This window comes from Typopeltis vanoorti, chromosome 10 (assembly GCF_054136105.1).
Source record: "Typopeltis vanoorti isolate ZY-2024b chromosome 10, IOZ_Tvanoo_1.0, whole genome shotgun sequence".
In the NCBI taxonomy this organism is placed as follows: domain Eukaryota; kingdom Metazoa; phylum Arthropoda; class Arachnida; order Uropygi; family Thelyphonidae; genus Typopeltis; species Typopeltis vanoorti.
In genome coordinates, this window is record NC_143558.1 from 32,909,782 (window position 1) to 32,931,401 (window position 21,620).

Consider the following 21,620-nt stretch of genomic DNA (forward strand, 5'->3'; position numbering starts at 1 on the left):
CTAGTACGTTGTAATTTCCTTAAATTATACAGTGAAAAAAAAAAAAAAAAAAGAATCTTATCTTAATAGCAAGCGGCAGTTTAATGAACTGTGGGAAAATTAGTTCTCATTTATTGCAGGTCCTGCAGGAAAACATTGTGCATTGTTTGTGAAAGCACTCTCTCAGATAATAGAAGACATGATCTTAACAGACACTATAGAAAACATCAAGCTGAATTAGAAGAAAAACTGAAGTAATTCCTGGGTCTGAGTTGCAGAAAGAATATGTGATTGAGAAAAAGGAAGAAATAAAAAAGTGACAAACTATATTTGTGAAACGAAGTTGTGAAAGTGTTGGCAATGCTGGAGGCGTCTTATGAAATTGCTTTTATGTTGGCTAAAAAACACAAGCCTTTCTCTGATGGAGAGGAAGTTAAGCCCTGTCTCGAAAAATTTGCAAAATGTCTTGGTGATAAGAATGTTGAAAGAAAAGTAAACCAAATTGCTCTGTCCAAGCAAACAATTACAAGATGCATTGAAGAACTTTCCCATGATGTTACAGAGCAATTGAAAGACTATGTTCATGCTTGTTCTTTCTTTTCTTTAGCCTTGGACGAATCTGCTGACATATGTGATTTAGCCCAATTAAGCATTTTTATAAGAGGAATTGATGATAATTTTAACATCTTTGAAGAACTTATCGGTCTTCAGCCACTTCATGGAAAAACCAGAGGGTCAGACATATTTGACGAAGTAAAGTAATGTCTAGAAAATCAACAACTAGATTCTAGTAAGCTCATCAGTGTTTGCACTGATGGAGCACCGTCAATGGTAGGTAGAGTTTCTGGGACTGTAACTTTACTTGAAAGGTTTTTAGGTCATTCTCTACTAAAGTATCATTGTATTATACATGAAGAATCTCTGTGGAAAAACTCTAAATTTGAAGCATGTTATGATACCAGTTGTAAAGTGTGGGAATAAAATTAGAGCAAGAGGGTTAAACAGACTAGAATTCAGAGAATATTGTGAACTGCTAGATATGGAATATGGTGATCTCATCCTTCATTGTGGGGGTGTTCTCAGTAGATTTTGGAAGCTGAAAGAAAGTGTTCGTAATTTTCTGGAAGAGGACGGGCTGCATGAGGAAAAAGCCCTGTTGTGTGATGAGAAATGGCTACTATATTTAGCATTTTTAGTTGATGTTACCAGCCACCTAAATGATCTAAATTTGAAACTGCAGGGCAACAACAAATTGTTTCCTAGCTTAGTAAATGACATCAGTGCATTCAAAATGAAATTAGAACTGTTCATCTCCCAATTAGAAAACGGGGATATAAGTCAATTTCCACATTTAAAAGAACATAGTGAATCTGTTGAACATAATGGCAACTTTACAGAATATACTGAGAAACTCAGATTATTGCAAGAGTCTTTTAACAGTCGTTTTAGCAATTTTGCTGAAGAAGACGACTGCATACTTGCATTTATAAATCCCTTTTCACTTACTGAACAAAAAATCTTGATGATGACTAGTAACATGCAAATGGAACTCATTGATCTGAAATCCAATTCTTTATTGAAAATGAAATTTAATGAACTTCCATCACTCCCAGATGCTTCTGATCTAATTAATTTCTGGCAATTGTTGCCCTGTGAAAATTTTTCAGAACTGAGAAAATTTGCTCAGAGTTATATCTGTCGTTTTGGAACTACATACAGATGCGAACAAGTATTTTCATCAGTGGAAATGATTAAAACACAGTCATGACTGACTGATTCAAATTTGAAAAACTGTTTGATGCTTTCTGTAAATGATTTAACTCCAAACATTACAAGCTTAGCAAAAGCAAAGCAATTTCAAAAGTTTCAATAAAATAATTAATGTTTATCTTGTCTTTATATGAAATCCTTTTGTTTAAAACTGCTAAAAGTGTCTATATTACCATACATAAATAAATCATTTTTATGCATAACTGTTAAATATATCCATATTACCATATTTTAAAAGGGCTGAAAAGTGGTATAAGTTTGTATGGCGCATCTTAACTAAAAAATGAAAAAATTGACGCATGAACTATAAAAGGTTGGCCACCCCTTAAGGATCAAAGCTGTATAACTGAGCGGAGACCTCCACATAGCCTTTAAAGGAATGCAGAGAACCAACCAGGGCTTCTGACCTAATGTCCAATCCTCACTTTCTCGTGGTGCACCCTGTTGGGTATCTACTTGGATACTGAACGAACGAGGATGGGCTGGCAATTTGGGATTTAGCCAACCAAATTGTATTCTTATTGGTTAAACCAAAATAAAATATGAAGGTACAACATGACAAAATTTCATGCCGGCTGGGGCATTGCCCGGTTAAACAAGGCCCTGTTGTTTTCGCCAGGGCACTAGGGCGAACAGTGAAAAGTCAGCTACTGGAACAAATCTGAAAACACACCCCTACTCAACATCACCAGAGTTAAAGATCAGTACTATCAATATAAGAAGCCTGAATGGCAAAGAAATGGAGCTAGCTGAGGAATTAGAAGTTAGAATTAGCTGAGGAATTTATAAATACCAGATCGACATAATAGGGGTGACTGAAACAAAAATTACAAAAACTGGTGAGATCTTTCTGAGCAATAAATACAAAATGTTATATTCAGGCAATGACAATCAAGGAAAAGAAGGAGTAGCCATAGTATTCAACACAAAATACGAGGCTAATCTTCTTGAATGGCAGTCAGTCTCAAGTAGAGTAATGTGGGCAAATATGAGAATGGGAAACTGGACAATGAGACTTATTTGTGCCTATGGTCCCACAGTAGGTTCTACTAAGGTAGAAGTGGAGGAATTTTTTGAGGCTTTAGAAAAAGCAACTGACACAATGAAAAAGGAAAAGTTGGTCCTTGTTGGGGATCTAAATAGCAGAGTAGGAAAGGATTGTGAGACATATAAAAATATTTTGGGAAAATTTGGAGAAAAGAGCAAAGCTAATAATAATGGCAAATATCTGTTGGATTTCTGCTCAGGACATGGACTGGTTATTACTAACACCATGTTCTAACATAAAAATGTGCACAAATTCACATGGAGAGAAGAGGCAAAGTCTCATCGACTATGTTATTGTTGATAGTGATGTTTTCTCCCTGGTGCAGGATACCAGAGTGTGCAGAGGATTTGAAATTGGAAGTGATCACTATTTAGTCTTGAGCAGGATAAAATAAATTTCATATTGAAAAGAATAACATGTAAGAAAGTTTTAAAGCGAATAAAAGTTGAGCAGCTCTCAGATGTGAAGTGTAGATTAAAATACACAGAGATTATTGAAGAAAAAATGAAAGAGTTTGAGAACAGGAACCAAACCTTGGAGAGTCAGTTGCAAGCCTTGAAAAAAGCCCTGATTGATTCAGCTAGAGAGGCATGTGGTGAAGTTGTCTGCCAGGAGAGAAAAATTAGAACTCCATGATGGACACAGGAAATTAAAGAGGCAATGAAGGAAAAGAAGAAAGCATATCAAAAGTTCCTAGCAAATAAGTCAGCTTGTGCTCTTAGAGAATACAGAGACAAATGCAAGAATGCTAAACACTGTGTAAAACTAGCTAAACAAGTCATGGGAGGTCTTTGGCAAGAATACAGAAAATAAATATCAAGAAGGTGGTATCTGGAGCTTGTTGAAAAAGCTTAGAAATGGAGTAAAGAGTGCTGTAAAAGGAGTTAGAGGTGATAAAGGTGACATGAAAACGGGAGAAAAAGATATTTTTGAAGTATGGATTAATTACTTTGAAAAACTGCTAAATGAAACAAGCAGTGATGACAGCACAGTGGTAAAAAACACTGACCAGGCATGCAGTCAGGAATACATATCCATACTTGAAGTAGAAAAAGCCATCAAAGGCTTGAAATGTGGAAAGGCAGCAGGAGTAGATGATATTCGACCAGAAATGCTGAAGTATGGTGGTATAAGACTCTTATAGTGGCTACACTACATAGTTCAGAAAGCCTGGAGACAGAGGGACAAATTCCCGATGATTGGAGTAGAGCTCTCATAGTACCCATATATAAAAAGAGAAATAAAACTGAACGTGAGAATTACAGAGGTATTTCCCTACTGAGTGTTCCTGGCAAGATCATGCAAGTATACTTGAGAAACGGTTGAGAAGAATTTTGGAAGAAAAGCTTGGTGAAGATCAACCCGGATTCCGGCCAAATAGAGGCTGTCAGGATCACATCTTCACTTTACGATCGAGAAAGCATGGGAATATAACAAAGATCTGTATTTAAGTTTTGTCGATCTGGAAAAGGCATTATATCAAGCAATACTTAGTCTTTATTTGATTGTAAGTCAGCAGTTAGAATTGAAGGAAATACAGGAAGATGGTTCAATGTTAAATCTGATGTCAGACAAGGATGTACATTATTCCTCTGTTATTCATTATCTATATGGATCACATTATGAAGGAAAGTGGTATTAAACATGATATCAAAATTGGAGATGTTAATGTCAGCTCTTTGCGTTATGCGGATGATGTTATACTTCTAAATAAATCCGCTACAACTCTGCAAGATTCGCTGACTAAATTGAATAACTGTTGTAATAGATATGGTATGAAGGTCAGCAATAAAAAGACAAAGACAATGAAAATAGGCAGAATCATTGAAAATGTCAACTGTGTTGTGAATGGAGAACCTGTTGAATGAAACATTTCAGCTACTTAGGCATGATTTTTAGTGAAGATGGTAAATTAAATATAGAAATAGACAACAGAATCAGCAAAGCTGGTATGGTGGGAAGTCAATTGAATAAATTTATATAAAATAAGAGAGAAATTAGTGAAAACACTAAATTAGCTGTATACAAGACAGTGTTCAAACCAGTTTTAACTTATGGATTCGAGAGCTGGGTCAGAAGTAAAACACTTGACCAAAGACTAGAGACCGCAGATATGAGAGTCCTGAGAAAGATTATAGGCGTGAACAGATGGCATCAATGGCAATATCATATTAAAAATGAGGATATTAAGAAAGAACTTTACATTGTCAGCATCCAAGAATGCATTAGCAGAGTGGTATGGTCACTTAAACAGAATAGGCGAAGAAAGATTTTTCAAAACAAGTGTTCTCTGCCAGTTTGGTAGCAAAACAACCCTGAGGAATACCAAGATATAGGTGGATTGATACGGTACAAAGTGCCTTAGACGATAGAAATATATGATCTGATAATGTTGGAGTCTGAGGAAAATTGTAGATGGGAAGTTAGTAATGATGTAATTTTTTTTTCATGAAGTACTATCATATCCTCTACACCCCTTGAGGGTACATGGCAGGAATTTGATGATGATGAAAACAGTTCTTTTACATAATTTGTCTAATTTCAATATAATAAGCTGCATAATATTTTGCCACATGCTGTTTATCTCCAACTTGAAATTTGACACATGTTTGGTGTTTGAAAGAAAGCAGTTCCAATTTTTTGCATTAATATATTTAAAAGTATATTTTTTACTTTTTAAAACAAACATAATTCTTTGAATGCTTGAACTTGAATAAACAATTAAACAGTTTAAAAGTGTCACATTTTGGTATCACAATATATCAAATTCCTATCCTAATTTTCCCCCAACTTAATTTTCCACTGAAATATATTAAGGTTATGTATGCTATGCCAACTACTTCACGATCTTGCACTTAGGGATGGCATATGAAGGATCATCTCTAGTGGTAACATATGATCTATTGGTAAATAGCGGAGTACTAGGCCACTGAGTTTTATACTTTGCCCAAGTGGATGGTAGCCAGAAAATTTTGAAGAACAATGTAATGATGGGTTTCTTTCAAACCTGTTGATAATAAAATGGAGAGACCACCTCCTTGTCAGCCTAGACAGATAAATGTAACATTGTGAAATAACCCCTCCAAAAAAAAAACTTTTTTTTTGGGGGGGGGGGGTGACTGACATTGTGAGCTTAAATGGTAACATTAACTGCATTATTAGCATTAATAATATTCTACTATTATATAAGCATCAACAAAGCATGAATCTATGTTTATGATAATATTCATATCTCCAGACCAATCAATCTGACTAGATGTACATCAACTGTACCTTCCCCAGTATCCCAGCAAGTTGGGGGCAACATATTTATGTGTGATATACTGCATTGTAGGTATGTTCATCATAATATTAAGATATATTACTTAACTAAACAAAAGGCAAGAAGATCAGTACGAGACAATGTTTGCTGGTCATTAGTATCATTAGTATAGTAAAAATGCATTTTAGCTTTAATGTAACATGGTAGTTCTTGTCCAATTTTAACAAACATTAAAGTCCTCAAAAGTCTTAAATATTATGTGTCATCAAAATGGATGCCAGCATGTGTGGCTCAGTGGAAGTGATATCTGCACTCCTCAGCAGGCTGCCCAAAATGACCTAGGTTTGACTCTAGTTGCCAACTATAGGAACTTTTTTTCTCACAGAAACTTTTTTTTTTTTTTTGTCTCATAAACTCAAGAAAGAAAATTGGCTGTAGAACCCACCCCTATTTCAGACATTAAAAATATTGTGTTAGGGTTAGGAACCATGGGATGGCAGCATTTGTTAGCCATCTCTTCAATGGATGCTGCTTAAAATTAGTCATAATCATGGGCCAGTCATTCAGGTTGTCTTGAAAAAAAAAAAAAAAGAAATTTTTCATCCATCCAAGTTTTTTTTTTTCTCTCATTAATCTTCAAGTTACAAAGATGAACACAAAAAAAATGAAACTGATTAGTTATCAGTGGAGATTGAACTGTCTACTCAGTCTCCAAAAGTCAGGGCTAAAATGGCCTTGCCTACTTCCCATAAGAGAATAAAAGGCATTAGCTGATTTTTTTAATCAAAACTGATGTGTCAATCATGTTGTTTAATGCAAACAAGCATAACAAAGCTAACAGGTATCATTCAGTGCGAATATATCTTAAAAAGTTTACTTTCATTTCTGTTTCCGACATTTTTGTCCTAAACTGTATGAATATCAAATGTGTCATATGAATATAGATGTAGGAATGGGATACTATCTCACATATCATAAGGGCTGTCTTTAAAAATATCCCTCTACTCATTAAAAATCCTTATTTAAAAGAGATAACTAAGTTAACTATTTCCCTAACAATTATACCAACTTAAATTCTAATAACTTTTTTTAACATACATTTCCATAAGCAATTAGAACTTGTTAGATGTGAAACTGGCTATTTAAAGTACATTCAAAGCTTGCCAAAATAATTTTATCTCCTCATTTATTCTCTTCAAAAATTTTTCATATGCATCTCTTTGAATATCTGCAAATATCAGTATACAGATACTGAAGATGGTACTGATATGTTTCATAATTTTTGTTAATGATTTTATAACTTCATATTCACAGCTTGGAAACTAACTGATTTCTGTAATTTAAATGTCTGAAATGAAAGAAAAACCACATTTTTTCAATATTCTTCTTTCTAAAAACTCTTCATAACAGTTCTTCATGGTATACACAACACCAGAGAAAATAAATAATTTATCGCACTTGCTAAGTTTAATAAATCCATGAATTTTCCTCTGTTGTTTATATTATGAATAAGAACCTATACCTAAGCCTACCTATACATATCTCTAAAAAAACAGAAGGTTGCATTTCACTGGAATTTCTCAAAAACAACCTACCTACACTGGAGTCTTATCTTCATGCCTCATCTTTTAACACCATTCCTTAAAAAACTATCTCCTATTATAAAAGGTGGTAAAGATAAATTAAAACAATTCCAGTCTATACTAAGTTCAGTTTATTCTTAATGGATATTCCAAGAGCACCATCCAGAAACTACTATTTTCTAAGATGCATCCCTACCAAAACACTAACTTTTAATATAGACATTCTATTTCCATCCCATACATCAGGAATCTATCTGCCAAGAAAACTGTTGCTCTACTCACAGTCATAATGTCAAAGCTGTTTAGAAGCAGCTTTGACTATCTATTATGACTATCTAAACAACATTCTTCCTTTCTAGATCTCCAAAAGACAACTTCCTTCATATTCAAGTGTTTAACACACACAGGTCAGGAAAGGAGGAGTTTTGAAATAAGAAAGAAAGAATATCTTTTGTATGGCATGTCAATGAGAAGAAAAATTGGGGTTTTCATATCATTCATCTATCATAAATCACACCATTGATTGCGATCCAACCACCATGCCTTATCTAGAAGATGACTGCATCCTTATGGCTTGCATTAAGAAATTTACATTGCTCTCCTCAAAATAAACCAGGGATAAACCAAATAAACTAATACGATCCCTTCACATATTTCATTTCAGTTTTTCCGACACCTCAAAACCATCCTGGAAAAAAAAAAAAAAAAAAAAAAAAAAAAAGATCGCATGTGCCATACATTACTTAAGCCTTATGTTGTTATCATTCCGTGTAAATATTAATAGCTACTGCAAACCAAAGTTAATCATGGTTACTGACCTCAAGCTATCTACAGCATTGTAATATTAAAGGTTTAACCACCTCTTGTGTGAAATCATCATTAAAATGCAAACTACATTTGTTTTATGTACATGTATCAAATAAAAGGTAATATGCATGCCAAAAATATATGTAAAACTATCTAAGTTCCTTTATCAGTGTTTTATTCTTTCATTGATTCTTTTCTTTGTCTGAATTATTTATATGCTATTTGAATTCCCTGAAACATTAGAAAGAGAAACAGACAGAGAAAAGAAATCAATGATTCAGACAAAAATGGCAGGACAAACAGTGGTAGGTATCTGATGAATTTTTGTCCTAATCAATTTTTTTTATATATCAACCACCAAAACAAGAGTAGTCACAAAGCTTATTGACAAAGGAGAAAGAAGAAATTTTGTTAATGTATTTCATAAACAGCTAGAAGAGTGCAAGAAAGGCTGTTCAAAATAACAGAGATAGATGGAATGAAAGAAGATGAGAAATTAATTTAGTAAGTATGAAATCAAAATGTGTGGCTGATGTTGGCCAACAACTGAGTGTTTGTATATATATATATATATATATATATATATTGGGTTATTGCAAATGAAATGGCCGATTTTAAGGATGACTGAAAAAGAAGAAGAATATCTGTTTAATCAACGTAATCTCCAGCAGCATCAATGCATTGTTGCCAACGTGTGTCAAGGTCATTTATACCACATTTGTAAAAATCAGTGTCTCTGGAAGATGAAGTCCTCCACTGCCCGATAAATTGATGCGTCATTGGCAAAGCATTTCTTGGACAAAAAATGGCTCAAGTGCCGGAAAAAATGGTAATCTGTTGGAGAAATGTCATGAGAGTATGGAGGATGAGGCACAATTTCGTATCCCAAATTGTTGATTTGCTGTATGGTTGACACTGCCGTATGTGGTCGGGCATTATCCTGAAGCAATAGGATTCCATGTCTATTCACAAGTGCTGATTGCTTAAGGCATAATTTGTATGCATTTGCCGCATATCTGTACAATATCGAGCTGCATTTATCGTTTCACCTTGTGGAAGGAATGAGTAGTGAATAACACCAGCAGAAGACCACCATACAGTAAACAACATCTTCATTGGATGCAGAGGTGCCGTTGGAGTCCTTCCTGGAGTGTCTTTCACTCCCCAACCACTGTGACGAACATGTACGATTTTCATAGAATATCCACTTCTCATCCACAGTCACAATTCGTTGCTGGAACCTTTCTTCTTTACTTCTTAAGAGAAAAGAGCACACTTCCAAATGGCATGCTTTGTTTTCATTAGTGAGTTCATGAGGCACTTACTTGTCGAGCTTCCTTATTTTTCCTATTATTGCCAAGTGCCGTGAAACAGTTGAAAAGTGTACATTTAGTGTCTGGGCGATCTCTTGTACAGTTTGTCGGGGATGATTCGATTAAATCCTTTAATTCATTCGAATCAATGGAGGAAGGACGATGGGCACGGGATTCATTTTGTAGCCTCAAATCTCCTGAGTGAAATTTTGCAAACCAACGGTGAGCGGATCTCTCATTAGTTGTTCCTCCACTGAATGCTTTATTGATGTTTTTTACTGCAGCTGCTGCAGAATTTCCCAATTTGAACTCGTAAAGGTATAGCAACCTTAATTGACTGGGTCCACGATTGACTTGATGTTGGTAGTATTCAATGTTTAATGCTAGTTGAACGAAACAAATACTACAATTGCATCACCCATGTGTGACATTGTCACATGACATCAAAAATTTGCATATACCTCAGTGCTTGCTTTCTTCAGTTTTCAACCAGCAGAAACCCGAGAGTCATTCAACGGCCATTTCATCTGCAACAACCCATTATATATATCATCATCATCTTCCTTATACCCTCTTTTACCTTGCGGTGTCGAGGGTCCATCGATCATCGGACCTCACTCCGTTTACAGGATAAGGTGGTCAGCCTTATGCCCCGGTGTATCCTTTGGCCTGTAGTGTTGAGTTCTCAAGGCCAGTTTGCCTGCTTTGCGGGATGAAAAACCCCAGAATAAACTGGGGAAAAAACCCTGCTGTCCACGCCCAAGACTGGCTAACTTGGCTATGGCTGAGGAAGATCCTTCAGCTCCTCACGTCACCGACGGGAATCGAACCTAGGACACTCCTTCCCCAGGCATATGGTTGCGAAGCGCATAGCCACTAGGCTAACCGCACGGACATATACATTATATATATATATGTGTGTGTAAATAAGTTTTTTTTTACCTTGGGAATAATGTATTAGGGTTACCAAGTAATTTTATAAACTTGGTTATTTTACTCCTAATCACAAGTAAGCAAACAGTTAAGTTTGCGACTGAACGTAATTCAAGTCTAAAGGTGGTGCAACACAAGGGCAACTCATTGTAAAGGTGGGTAAAGCTCTGATCACCATTCTTAGTATTTTCCATAATGTAAAGCACATCTCACTAAGAGATGTATACTGCAATACATTATGGGTGAGGTCACTACCCAGACCGGTTTCAACCTTTTTTGAGGTCTCCTCAGTGAGTAGCTAGACCCTAAATACCAAGGGTTTTAGTAATACAGAGCCCTATCAACTTTACCTATACAAGTTGCTACAAGGTGTTTTTATTTTGTATAAGAATCTCTGGAGGACATATAGATGTAAACATCTATATCTCCTCCAGAGATATAGATGATGTTTTGATGTTTACCCACATCTCCATTTGATACTGCCTATAATCGAAGATATCCTCATATTTAGTATAGAATACTATAGCTGGTCCTGCCCTTTTCCCGATCATTATTGTTCAAATATAACATCTTGCATTTGTTATTTAGAAGAACCTTACCTATTTTTTTCTGTAACACCAATTATGTCAGTGTGATACTACCCTACATAATTCTTTTGCCATTTCCATCTCTTTTTCCATTGATGCTGAGTAGAATTTGTTCCAATAGCTCACTTTTCACCGTTTGTCCTGGTTCCATATGGAACTGTTCATTTCATGCTGTTTAGCATGAAATGTCATGTTGTAGCCTCTTTTGTTCTAAGCAAGTGAGGTCTGCAATCCTTTAAAAGGTCAAGCTAAGTCTCCTTCCATTTATCTAAACTTGACCATTGATTGATCCCATCATATGATTTTGGCAAGGGAAAGTTTTACAGTGGCTACACTGTGTAATTCAGAAGATCTGATCAAGAGGTTGAATTCCAGAATGATTGCAATAGAGCTATAATAGTCTGTATCTATATTTTTACAGATGTGTATAATGAAGGGAAATAAAACTGAAAGTGAGAAATACAGAAGAATTTTCTAAGTGTTCATGTTAAAACTTTTGTAAGCATACTTGAGAAACACTTACAAAACAGTGTGGAATGGAAATTTGGAGAAGAACAAGATACAATAGATGGTGCTTATTGTGATCACTCTAGGACAGTTGCTTTTCAATAACAATAACCAGCTGATAACATTGAGCAAAGTATATAAAAAAACTGCATAATTTATTTCAATTTATTGTTATGAACAACTTTTTAATAAGCAACAACATAAAAATTTATTTTAAAAACTTATCTACGAGGGTTGTTTGAAAAGTTTGGGAAAAAAAAAGTTAAACATATTTTTTTTAGAAAAAATCATCTTTATTTCTCAATATAGTCTCCATCGAGGTCTACACATTTGGTCCAATGAGTTTCAAATTTTTTTCATCCCATCTAAAAAGTAGGATTTGCCAAATTGCGCAAAACAGTCACTGACAGTCTTGATGACAACCTTGTTCAAAGAAAATTTTTTCTCACTGAGCCGAATTTTTAAGTTTGGGAACAAAAAATAATTCACAGGGGACCAAGTCTGGAGAATACGGTGGATGTGGAACTAATTCGAACCTTAATTCGTGCAATTTTGCCACTTCAACAGCCAATGTGCGAGACGGTGCATTGTCTTGATGAAAGAGCACTTTTTTTTTTTTTTGTGTGTGTGTGTGTGTGTGTGTGTGTGTGTCAATCTTGGGCGTTTTTTCTTCAGTTCTTCTTTTAAACTGTCCAACAATGATGCATAATAGACTCCTGTTATTGTCTTACTGTTTTCCAAATAGTCTATCATGATAATTCCTTGAAAATATCAAAAAACCTTCCCAGCTGACAAAACGGTCTTTGCTTTTTTCGGTGCTCTTTCACAGTCATTGTCCACTGTTTTGACTGCCGCTTGAACTCAGGTGTGTAGTGGCGGATCCAAGTTTCATCTACAGTCGCAAATCAACACAAAAAATCCTGTGAATTGTGATTAAACATTGCCAAACACTGCACTGAAATGTCTTTTCACATGCATTTTTGATCGACAGTCAACAATCATGCACACAGCTTTTTCATGTGCAATTTTTCATGCAAGATATTATACACCCGTTCAGTTGAGATGCCTGCAATCTCATGCACTTTCACTCAGTGATCTTCCATAATGATACTATGGATTTTGCCAATCATTTCTTTCATAGTGACCTCAGTCGGTCCGGAGTGCGCTTCTTCTTCAATGGACTTACGACCATGTTTAAACTCATTTATCCAAAAATAAGTAGTCTTTAATGCTGGTGCAGAGTCCCAATGAACTGCATCTAATTCGGTTTTGATCTGTGTGGCTGTCCACTTCTTCAAATAAAAGTGTTTTATCACTACACGAAACTCATTTTTCTCAATTTTTATGAAAAATGTGAACAGTCATTTTAAATGTTTGCCAAATGAGAACTACAGGTCGCACATGGCTAAAATTTTGCCAGGGGTCATGAAAAAGATGATATGTGCTGACACTGGTATGAATGAATTGTGTCGGCATTTATTGGAAATTTACCAAACTTTTCAAACAACCCTCATAGTGTTGTCTGTCGTGTGTTTGAATATAATAGTTCATGAATAAAATTGCAATGTTTTTTGAAGTTTGTTGCTCTATGTTGCACACCATGACAAAGTATTCATATAACTTTTTTGCATGTGGGCATTGGTTGGAGGAGCTTGTATTAGGTTCACTTTCTTTTACTAGTTTAAAGTTCTCACCAGAAGCAGCTTGACATATTTCCAACACTGTCATTGCAGTCACCACTTCAACGTTGTTGTCAATATCCAACCAATTTAGAAATTTTTCTTTTGACATACTGTATGGGGTTTTATCAAATATTTCATTTCTAAGATATTCAAATTCTTCTTAAGGAGTTTCTGAGTTTGTTTTAAAAAAATCCACCTTTTTGGAAGCAGTTTTCAAGTCTTCTCTGAGACTAGCTTCCATGACATTGCTACCAAATGCAATGCATCAAAAAGGGTCTTTTTTGCAATTGCACCAGATTGGTCTTTTTCAAGTTCAGCTATAATTCTTGCATGAACTTCCCTGCAATAATAAGCGTTAAAAGTTCATATGATGCCTTGGTCACACAACTGAATTAACGATGTAGTGTTCCAAGGCAAGAAGATTACCTTGATGATCTTTAATGATAAATTGTTTGTGTGTGGATTGATACGGTATAAAGTGCTTTAGACGATAGAAATATAAGATCTGATAATGTTGGAGTCTTGACAAGTAACAGACTGATTTGGAGGAAAATTGTAGATAGGAAATTAATAATGATGTAATTTTTTTCATGTAGTACTATCATATCCTGTACACCCCTTGAGGGTACATGGCAGGAATTTGATGATGATGATGATTGTGTGTGTGTGTGTGTGTGTGTGTGTGTGCAGTGCAGTGCAGTTGTCTACTAACAAGCCAATTTTTCACTTTAATTTAAGATCCCACTTATTAACTAACACCAATTGTTGAAATTGCATTAGTCATCCAAGCATTTGCACTAGAATAGTAGTCAACAGGCAAACTTTTGACACCTTTAAAGCACTGAGTATTTTTCCTTTTTCAATCACTATTAGCTCTTTTTCTCACCTTTCATATTAGCACAACAAGGAACTGTTACTCACTCTTTTGAAGAATTAAATCCTTTAGTACTTTCATTTTTAAACAAATAAGTATGTTCACTCAGGCATTGCACGAAAATAGTCCTGTTTCGTCTGTACTGTAAATATCCTTGAGAGAATATTTGGCAATAATTTTTGGCCACTCAGTCTTAATCCACGCATCAGCTGATAAAAAATCAGCACTTTTTTCTTCATCATGAATACACTTGTACACAATATTCTCTCTTTTTCCACTTAAACCATCCATCAGTTGCCCATTGTTTTTGCAAGTTCTGCTTTTTGACACATCAAAGGCTCATTAATCGAACATTCTTTTCATGAACATTACTAAACCAAATTTTTAATGCTGATTCAACTTGATTATCCTTACCAGGCCAGGCTCTCTTCCGATCCACGTTCTCATTAGTAAGAGCTGATATTTCAATGTTTGATCTGTTTTTTAAGATCTTACACAAGAGTGGTTGTGAAATGTATAGCTGCACTACGCTGATGCATTTTCGACAACTTATCATAGCACTCCCAAAATTTTTTTGTGCAATCTTTCTTGAAAAGATAAATCTAAGTGTTTACTTGCTTCTGCCATAATGCTAAGGACTGTTTTAATGAGCACTTAAACTCAAATTCACTTAATGAAAGAGAGCACGAAAATAAACTCAAAAAATCACAATTCGACTGTATTTATACCTACTTGCATTTGCCTGGAAGATTTAAGATTTATAGAAGATTAAAAGAAGATTAACACAAAACAGATTTCGACAAATGTTCTTTGCCAAATTTTCTCCTGCTTAACTCTCTAAGTTCTTAATTCTGAGATGCAAACGGTTAAACATTTGAGGATTTTGATAACAATAATCGGATAACAGATGGATTATTTTTAATTCATTTTAAATGGTGTGTTTTGGGACCAACTGATTTTGATAACAATAGCCAATTGATAATATTATCTGCGATCATAATAAGCAGACTCTATTGCAATTTAGGCATGAGACAAAAGTGCATATTATCACCAGTTATTCATCATCTATATGGATCACATAATGAAGGAAAGTGGCATTAGGCCTAATATCAGAATTGGAGATATTCAACTCAGCTCTTTACTTCTGTAGGTGATGTATGTTATGATGTTAAATAAATCTGGTACAAGTCTGCAGGATTCCCTAATGAAATTGAATAACTGCTGTAATAAATTAGTAATCAGGGAAAACACACACACACACACACACACACTATGAAAATACCATTCATACACAATGGTATATTTAAATGTCACACCTTGTAATAAGAAGATTGCTAAAACACCATCTTTAACAAACTATGTTGTTCATCAAAGAAGATGCCGTTCATTGTCAACCCAACCCAAGGTGAGATTCTGCTGTTCACTGACCTCTCAACACTAACTATACAACTCCAGATACACAGACTGGCCTATACTTTGAAGCTTCAGTCTCATCACCTCTCTTATGATGTGGAAGAATTCTGTCCCTTTCTACTCCTTTGGAACTTGGTCCAACATAAGATTTATGATATGGAGGTGGCCCATAAGTCACAGAACCTGCTGTAGAAAGGGCCTGTCTTTGTGAATCAACTGCATAAGTTTTTTAACATCACCAGATTTTTTTATTATTCATGAAAAACCACATCAGGTAAATGCTTTCCATTTTCAGCTTCACCAAGACAGGTCCTTTCTACAGAATGTTCCATGTTAACTCCCTCAAACATTCCCTCAAATGGTGATATATCATTATGAATTGTTCATTCAATATCTCAAGCATACCTTTACAACAGTTATCACTCTATCACTTTCACCGGCCAATATCAGTTTCCATAATCATTCTTTCCCTGCTGGCTACAAATCAAAAGAGCTACCTGGGATTTCCCCATCCCCCTTCTTCACTGGCTAACCATTATTCATACTGCAATTTTGCTATCCCTACTTAAGTGAGTCACCTTCATCTGCTCTTTACACTCCTCATGTGATTGATCATTACTATTTATCTTATGCTGCCTCCATAATGCTCACGTTCAGATTGCATGCTTAACCTCTCCATTCATCCATTTCACTTAATCTCCTGATATTTAGGCATTGCTTCTGTGAAACAGTTCTTGAGTAGGGTGCAAGTAACACTAATCTTCTTTCTACCTAATTCCTCATTCCATGATATGGCTGAAGCAAGCTGTCTCCTGGACTTTACATAATAACCAGTCTTGATATTTTACATATATCCTTTCCTCACAGAAGTCCTCATATGGCTGGCTATTAAACATTCTTTATAAGCCAAGAAGCAAATGCATAAGTCAAGATAACATTTGAGCTGCACTTGGTTGGCCTGTTTTAATCTTTCCAGAGAAATTATTTAAAAAAACTGATATGGTTGTATATTTTTATTCAACTCAAAACAAACTGTACATAAAATATATGTAAACATATCAAAGCAATGATAAAATGTAAATTAGCATCAGCTACTGTCAGTTTTTATCATCATCTGATAACCCACTTTACTAGTGTGCCATCGTTGATGACGAACAGGGTATGTATGGACAAATGACAACCCCTGCGCACATCCATGCATGTGTGCAGCTTAGAAGGAATATTGTTGGTCCCTATCCAATATGATCACTCTCCAACTGTAAGTAGATTTGCCACCCCAATCCTAACATCTTCTGATGAGATGCTCAAATCCAAAACCTTCAGTCCTTGCCAAATGCCCCTCTTTCAAATACTGCCTGTAACTGTCCCTGAAAACTTGAGAAATTCATTCTCTTTTTCCTAGATGCCATCTCTTCATTCTAGTCTATATTATAAACCATACTTAAAATCAATCATAATGATCATCCTCTCTAATCTCATCTAATTTGTTTATACATTTTCTTGTCAATGTCCTCCACACTGATAGGTCATTAGCAACATCCAACTAAATATTTTATCCTGTCCACCACTATCCCTTACCATAATACCTCAAAACTGCTGCACTATCCCCTCCACTTTATCAATGAAAAATCCATTTTATGTGGTTTTATTTTAATTCTAATCTTCTCCAAGCAAAACAAAATTGCCTTTTTTTTTTTTTTTTTTAGCTGAACTGAAATTTTACCATTTTAATCATCTTCACAACGATCTTATATGTGATGCCCACCCATAAAAAGGTGGGAGCCACATAAAAATTTGTAGTACAAGTTCTTAAGTGAGTGTAACAGTCTTTAAATAGCTAAAGTGGGACAACTATCTATATTTTCACTACACAGAATAATGAACTATCAAATTAATTACTGTTATGCTGAATTAATGGACTGAAAGCATGTAAAACATAAAAGAACTTTACTGTCTTGCTTTGTCCACATCCTTGGACTAACTAACCTGAAGGGTGCAACCACACTGGCTTGTGTAAGGAACTGTAGAATCTGTCTATCACACATAGCTGTGAACGCGCCACTGTAACCAATAGTATTAAATAACTTACATGTCAAACATCAGCATTTAATACAGTTTGTTTAAACTGATGGTATTTAATTCGCATGCACTAAAATAAATAAACTAAAATAAATAAATAAATCAAATGATGTATTAAAGCTATAATAAAAACTTGCTGATTAATTCCTCATTAGTGAAAAATTAATAAGCAAAGTTGAATTTAGTCATTATGAATTGCCAAAAATTTATATTTCCTCATTATATTTGTCAGGTGATATGAAAATGATGGACTAGAAAAGATATTTGAGCATCCATATAACAAGATATGCAGGATTATTTACAAAATTGAGGTACAAAAATGTATACAATAACTGAATTCTTTCTAAAGGATTACTATTTATGAAGTTTACAACTGATCTAAAAACTCTGGATATGTCTAAATAAATTTACTGTACATGCATGAATATTTCAGAATTAGTTTGCAAAAAATCAGGCTCCAAAGGGTAGGAATAACGCAACAAATTCCTAATAAAAAAAAATCCAGAACCTTATGCTGAAATTCATATTACAAAGTAAATAAAAAAAAAAAAAAAAACACATCCTATGCATTATATACATTTCAGGACACCTTCATAGAAGGCAACAGCCATTCACACACAATTCAAACTATAAAGACAGTTCTGCTATTATATTAACATTATAGCATGAAACGTGATGAGAAATCTACTGTATTTATCCGTATATAAGACAATAATTTTTTCTAAAATTTTTAGACACAAAACTGGGCATCATCTTATACACAGGGGGGAGGAGGAGAGTAACCGGTTGAGAGACCCACAGTTGCCGTGGCGAAACGGCCGGTACCTTGTCTCTGCGAACAGGCTTCCACTAATCACTAGCCTTTGTTAACTCTGTCAATTGGCATCATTAACAGCTGACTCTGAATAAACCAATCAGAACTCTGAAAACATTCATACATTTGTAACTCGTTGGCAAGGTAAGTTAATGCATTAACAATATTTTGAGTATTAGTCCATAAAAATGTCCGAAAATAAAAAACGATTGTCAGTCTTCAAAATTCAAATTAAAAGTCATCAATTATGCAAAAGAACATGGAAATGAAGCTTCAGAGAGACAGTTTGAACCTCCTCCCACTGAGTGTATGATTAGAAAGTGGAGATGTTTAAAATATTGATTTCATAATTTTGGGTTCGAAAAAGTAGGGTTCGTCTGTCTTATACACAAAAAAATATGGTATTTGCTTTCTAATCATGTCTAGAAATAACAGATGCTAATTTTGTTCAATTTCCCACTAAAACTTATTTTCTAATTGATGCTGTTTATACAAGAAAATCTTTGCTATACCTGAACCAAACTTTATTTTAGAAATGTAACAAGTGCCTTCTTTAAGAAGCCCTAAAAGCTATTTAGAATAAGTGAAAATAATGGAGAAGAGTTTTTTTCATATCTCATACAATAGAAACTGAACAAAACTGGTTAACTCTTATTTATTTATAATTATGACAATGCCTAATACACAATTGATTATTCTACACACAAGAAATATTTCCCCTACATAAGTAAATTCTCCTGTTCAAATCCTGATATTATTAAGATCAATTATTATGTGACCCCTCCAAGGAGTCCACTGAGTCCAGGTGTTCATTAGGGCTCTGTTATATCATCCATCCACTCTTATATTATTATTCAGGCTCCTACTGATCTCATGCCATACCTCTCTCATATCTTTCTTGGAAACATTCATCAAAGATGCACTCACCACATCTATACTCTGCTTTCAGACATGACTAAGGTTTTCCTCCCACCTGCCATGAGCTGCAAAATCTCACTTATGTCTATAATGTAAGCTCTCTCTCCTTACCAATTTGCAGATTTCTATTTTAACTCCTCTCTTCCATCAACCTTTGAAGACCACATTTCTTCATGTGGTCTTCAAATTCTCTTTAATTGCTCTTGAGCTTCTTTTTAATTCTCTGTTGACCATCAACTCCAGGTGACTAGCTTCACTGACAACTTGTAGCAAATTACCATTAATATAACACACTGCCTGTAATGTCCTCAACCCAAAAATGTATAACCTTGCACATGGCAACACTGATGTGCCATTCATTAGTCCATAGAACCAGTTTGTTCAGTTCAATCAGCAGAGATTCTGTATCAAAAATGTCCGTTATCACCCTCTCTAACTTTGCATCATTGGTAAATAATTGTATATTACTATTCAGATCAATTCCAAATTTCATTAATTAAGACTCAACGCTCCTAAACATTACTCTTTACCTGTCACTCAGCCATTCTGCTATCTGCATTATAAGCCTATTTCAAATATCCATCATTTACCCTTATCTAGGCCTGCAGTCACTCCTTTATAAAATATGAGCAAATTAATAACGCAAGACCTCATTAACAAATTCATGCTGTCTTCTTCTCCATGGAGGATCAAAGTGCTATCTACCACTTTTGGATGCTGATCTTAATTAGTGTCTCCAACACCTTAATGATGATCATTCCAGCAATAATGACTGATCTATAATAATTGGTTGATTCTGTTTTGTATAATGGAATTACCAATGGATACCAAGGTTCCTGCAGCCAGTGGAGAGATCATAGCTGGTTCAGGGTAGCACTACTTTTTTGGTGAGCAGACAATTTGAGATATCGGTCACTTACTGCAGTTGTATCCCATGGCCTTCCTTCACTGTATCTCTAGGATACTGTTTGTGACTGTTGAAATTGGTTTCATAGTCTATGACCATGGAACGACTCACATGCGACCACCTGGCTACCTCTGTCTGAGTTTGGCTGGCCTGTAGTCTTACAATAATTGCTTGCCACTAAATTCATTGGTTAAATAATGTTTTGCAGCCATACCCCAGAATTTTGTTATCCCAAAATGTCTTGTGATAATGGAAAACCACTCCAAAACAGCTGCTTCTATGCCGTAACTCATCAGCATATACTGATGACAGTGACACTCATTTATATAAGGTAATCAGATTCAGTGTAACTTTTTACATAATGTACCCTACTTTCAGATGCCCCCCCCCCCAAGTTTTCATAAATTTTCTCATTATTCCTTAATTTATGGAAACTAGTATAGTTATCCTTCAGTAACTCTATAAATATTCTTTCTTTCAACTTGCATGTTTTCTTCCCACAGTCTATATTCCCATACTTTAAATTATCTATAATGATAGTCCTACATTATTCAGAGAGTTTGTCTATCTATGCATTTTACTCTTCAGCTGATATAGCCTGTAGGCAGTATGTAATCGTTGCTTTTTTGCTAACTTCAAACACTGTGCCTATATTACTTATACTACCACCACTATTCACTATTGAGATTTCTAATGTGGTTGAATTTAATCCCTCTACAATAATGATTCTCTTCCTCCTTCACCCTTTCTATCCTGTCCTCCATGAATACATTATACTCATCACATTCAATTCCTGTTAAGGAAATCTGCTTCTGTTAGCCAGGTCTCACCAATGCCAATAATTTTTACCCCACTTTCATTTACCAATACTAACAATTCATCACATTTATTTCCAATGCTTCTTACATTAGTGAACATGCACAATATCCAACTGCCAGGTTGATGTGTATTCAAGTAATTCTTAAAACCTGTTTTAAGTGCTCAATTCGTCAATCAAATTTCTTATCTCATTGCTGCAATCACTGCTTTTCTTGTCTAACAATACCACTTCTACCATTCGTAGGATCAATCCTTTCACATTAGTATTCTCTCTCTCTCTTCCGTTCTTTGTTATAACAACCTCGATCTCTTATCTTAGTGCACG

General features: G+C 35.0%; 1 protein-coding gene across 1 annotated transcript in view; it reads right to left on the bottom strand.

Moving 5' to 3' along the window:
- The window catches only part of hppy (MAP4K3-like protein hppy), a 452,362-nt gene that overhangs the window by 7,915 nt on the left and 422,827 nt on the right, over positions 1-21,620 (bottom strand). The window contains exon 28 of the mRNA XM_090399556.1: positions 17,745-17,819. Coding sequence (XP_090255682.1) covers positions 17,745-17,819 — 75 coding nt within the window. The remainder of the gene's footprint in view (positions 1-17,744; positions 17,820-21,620) is intronic.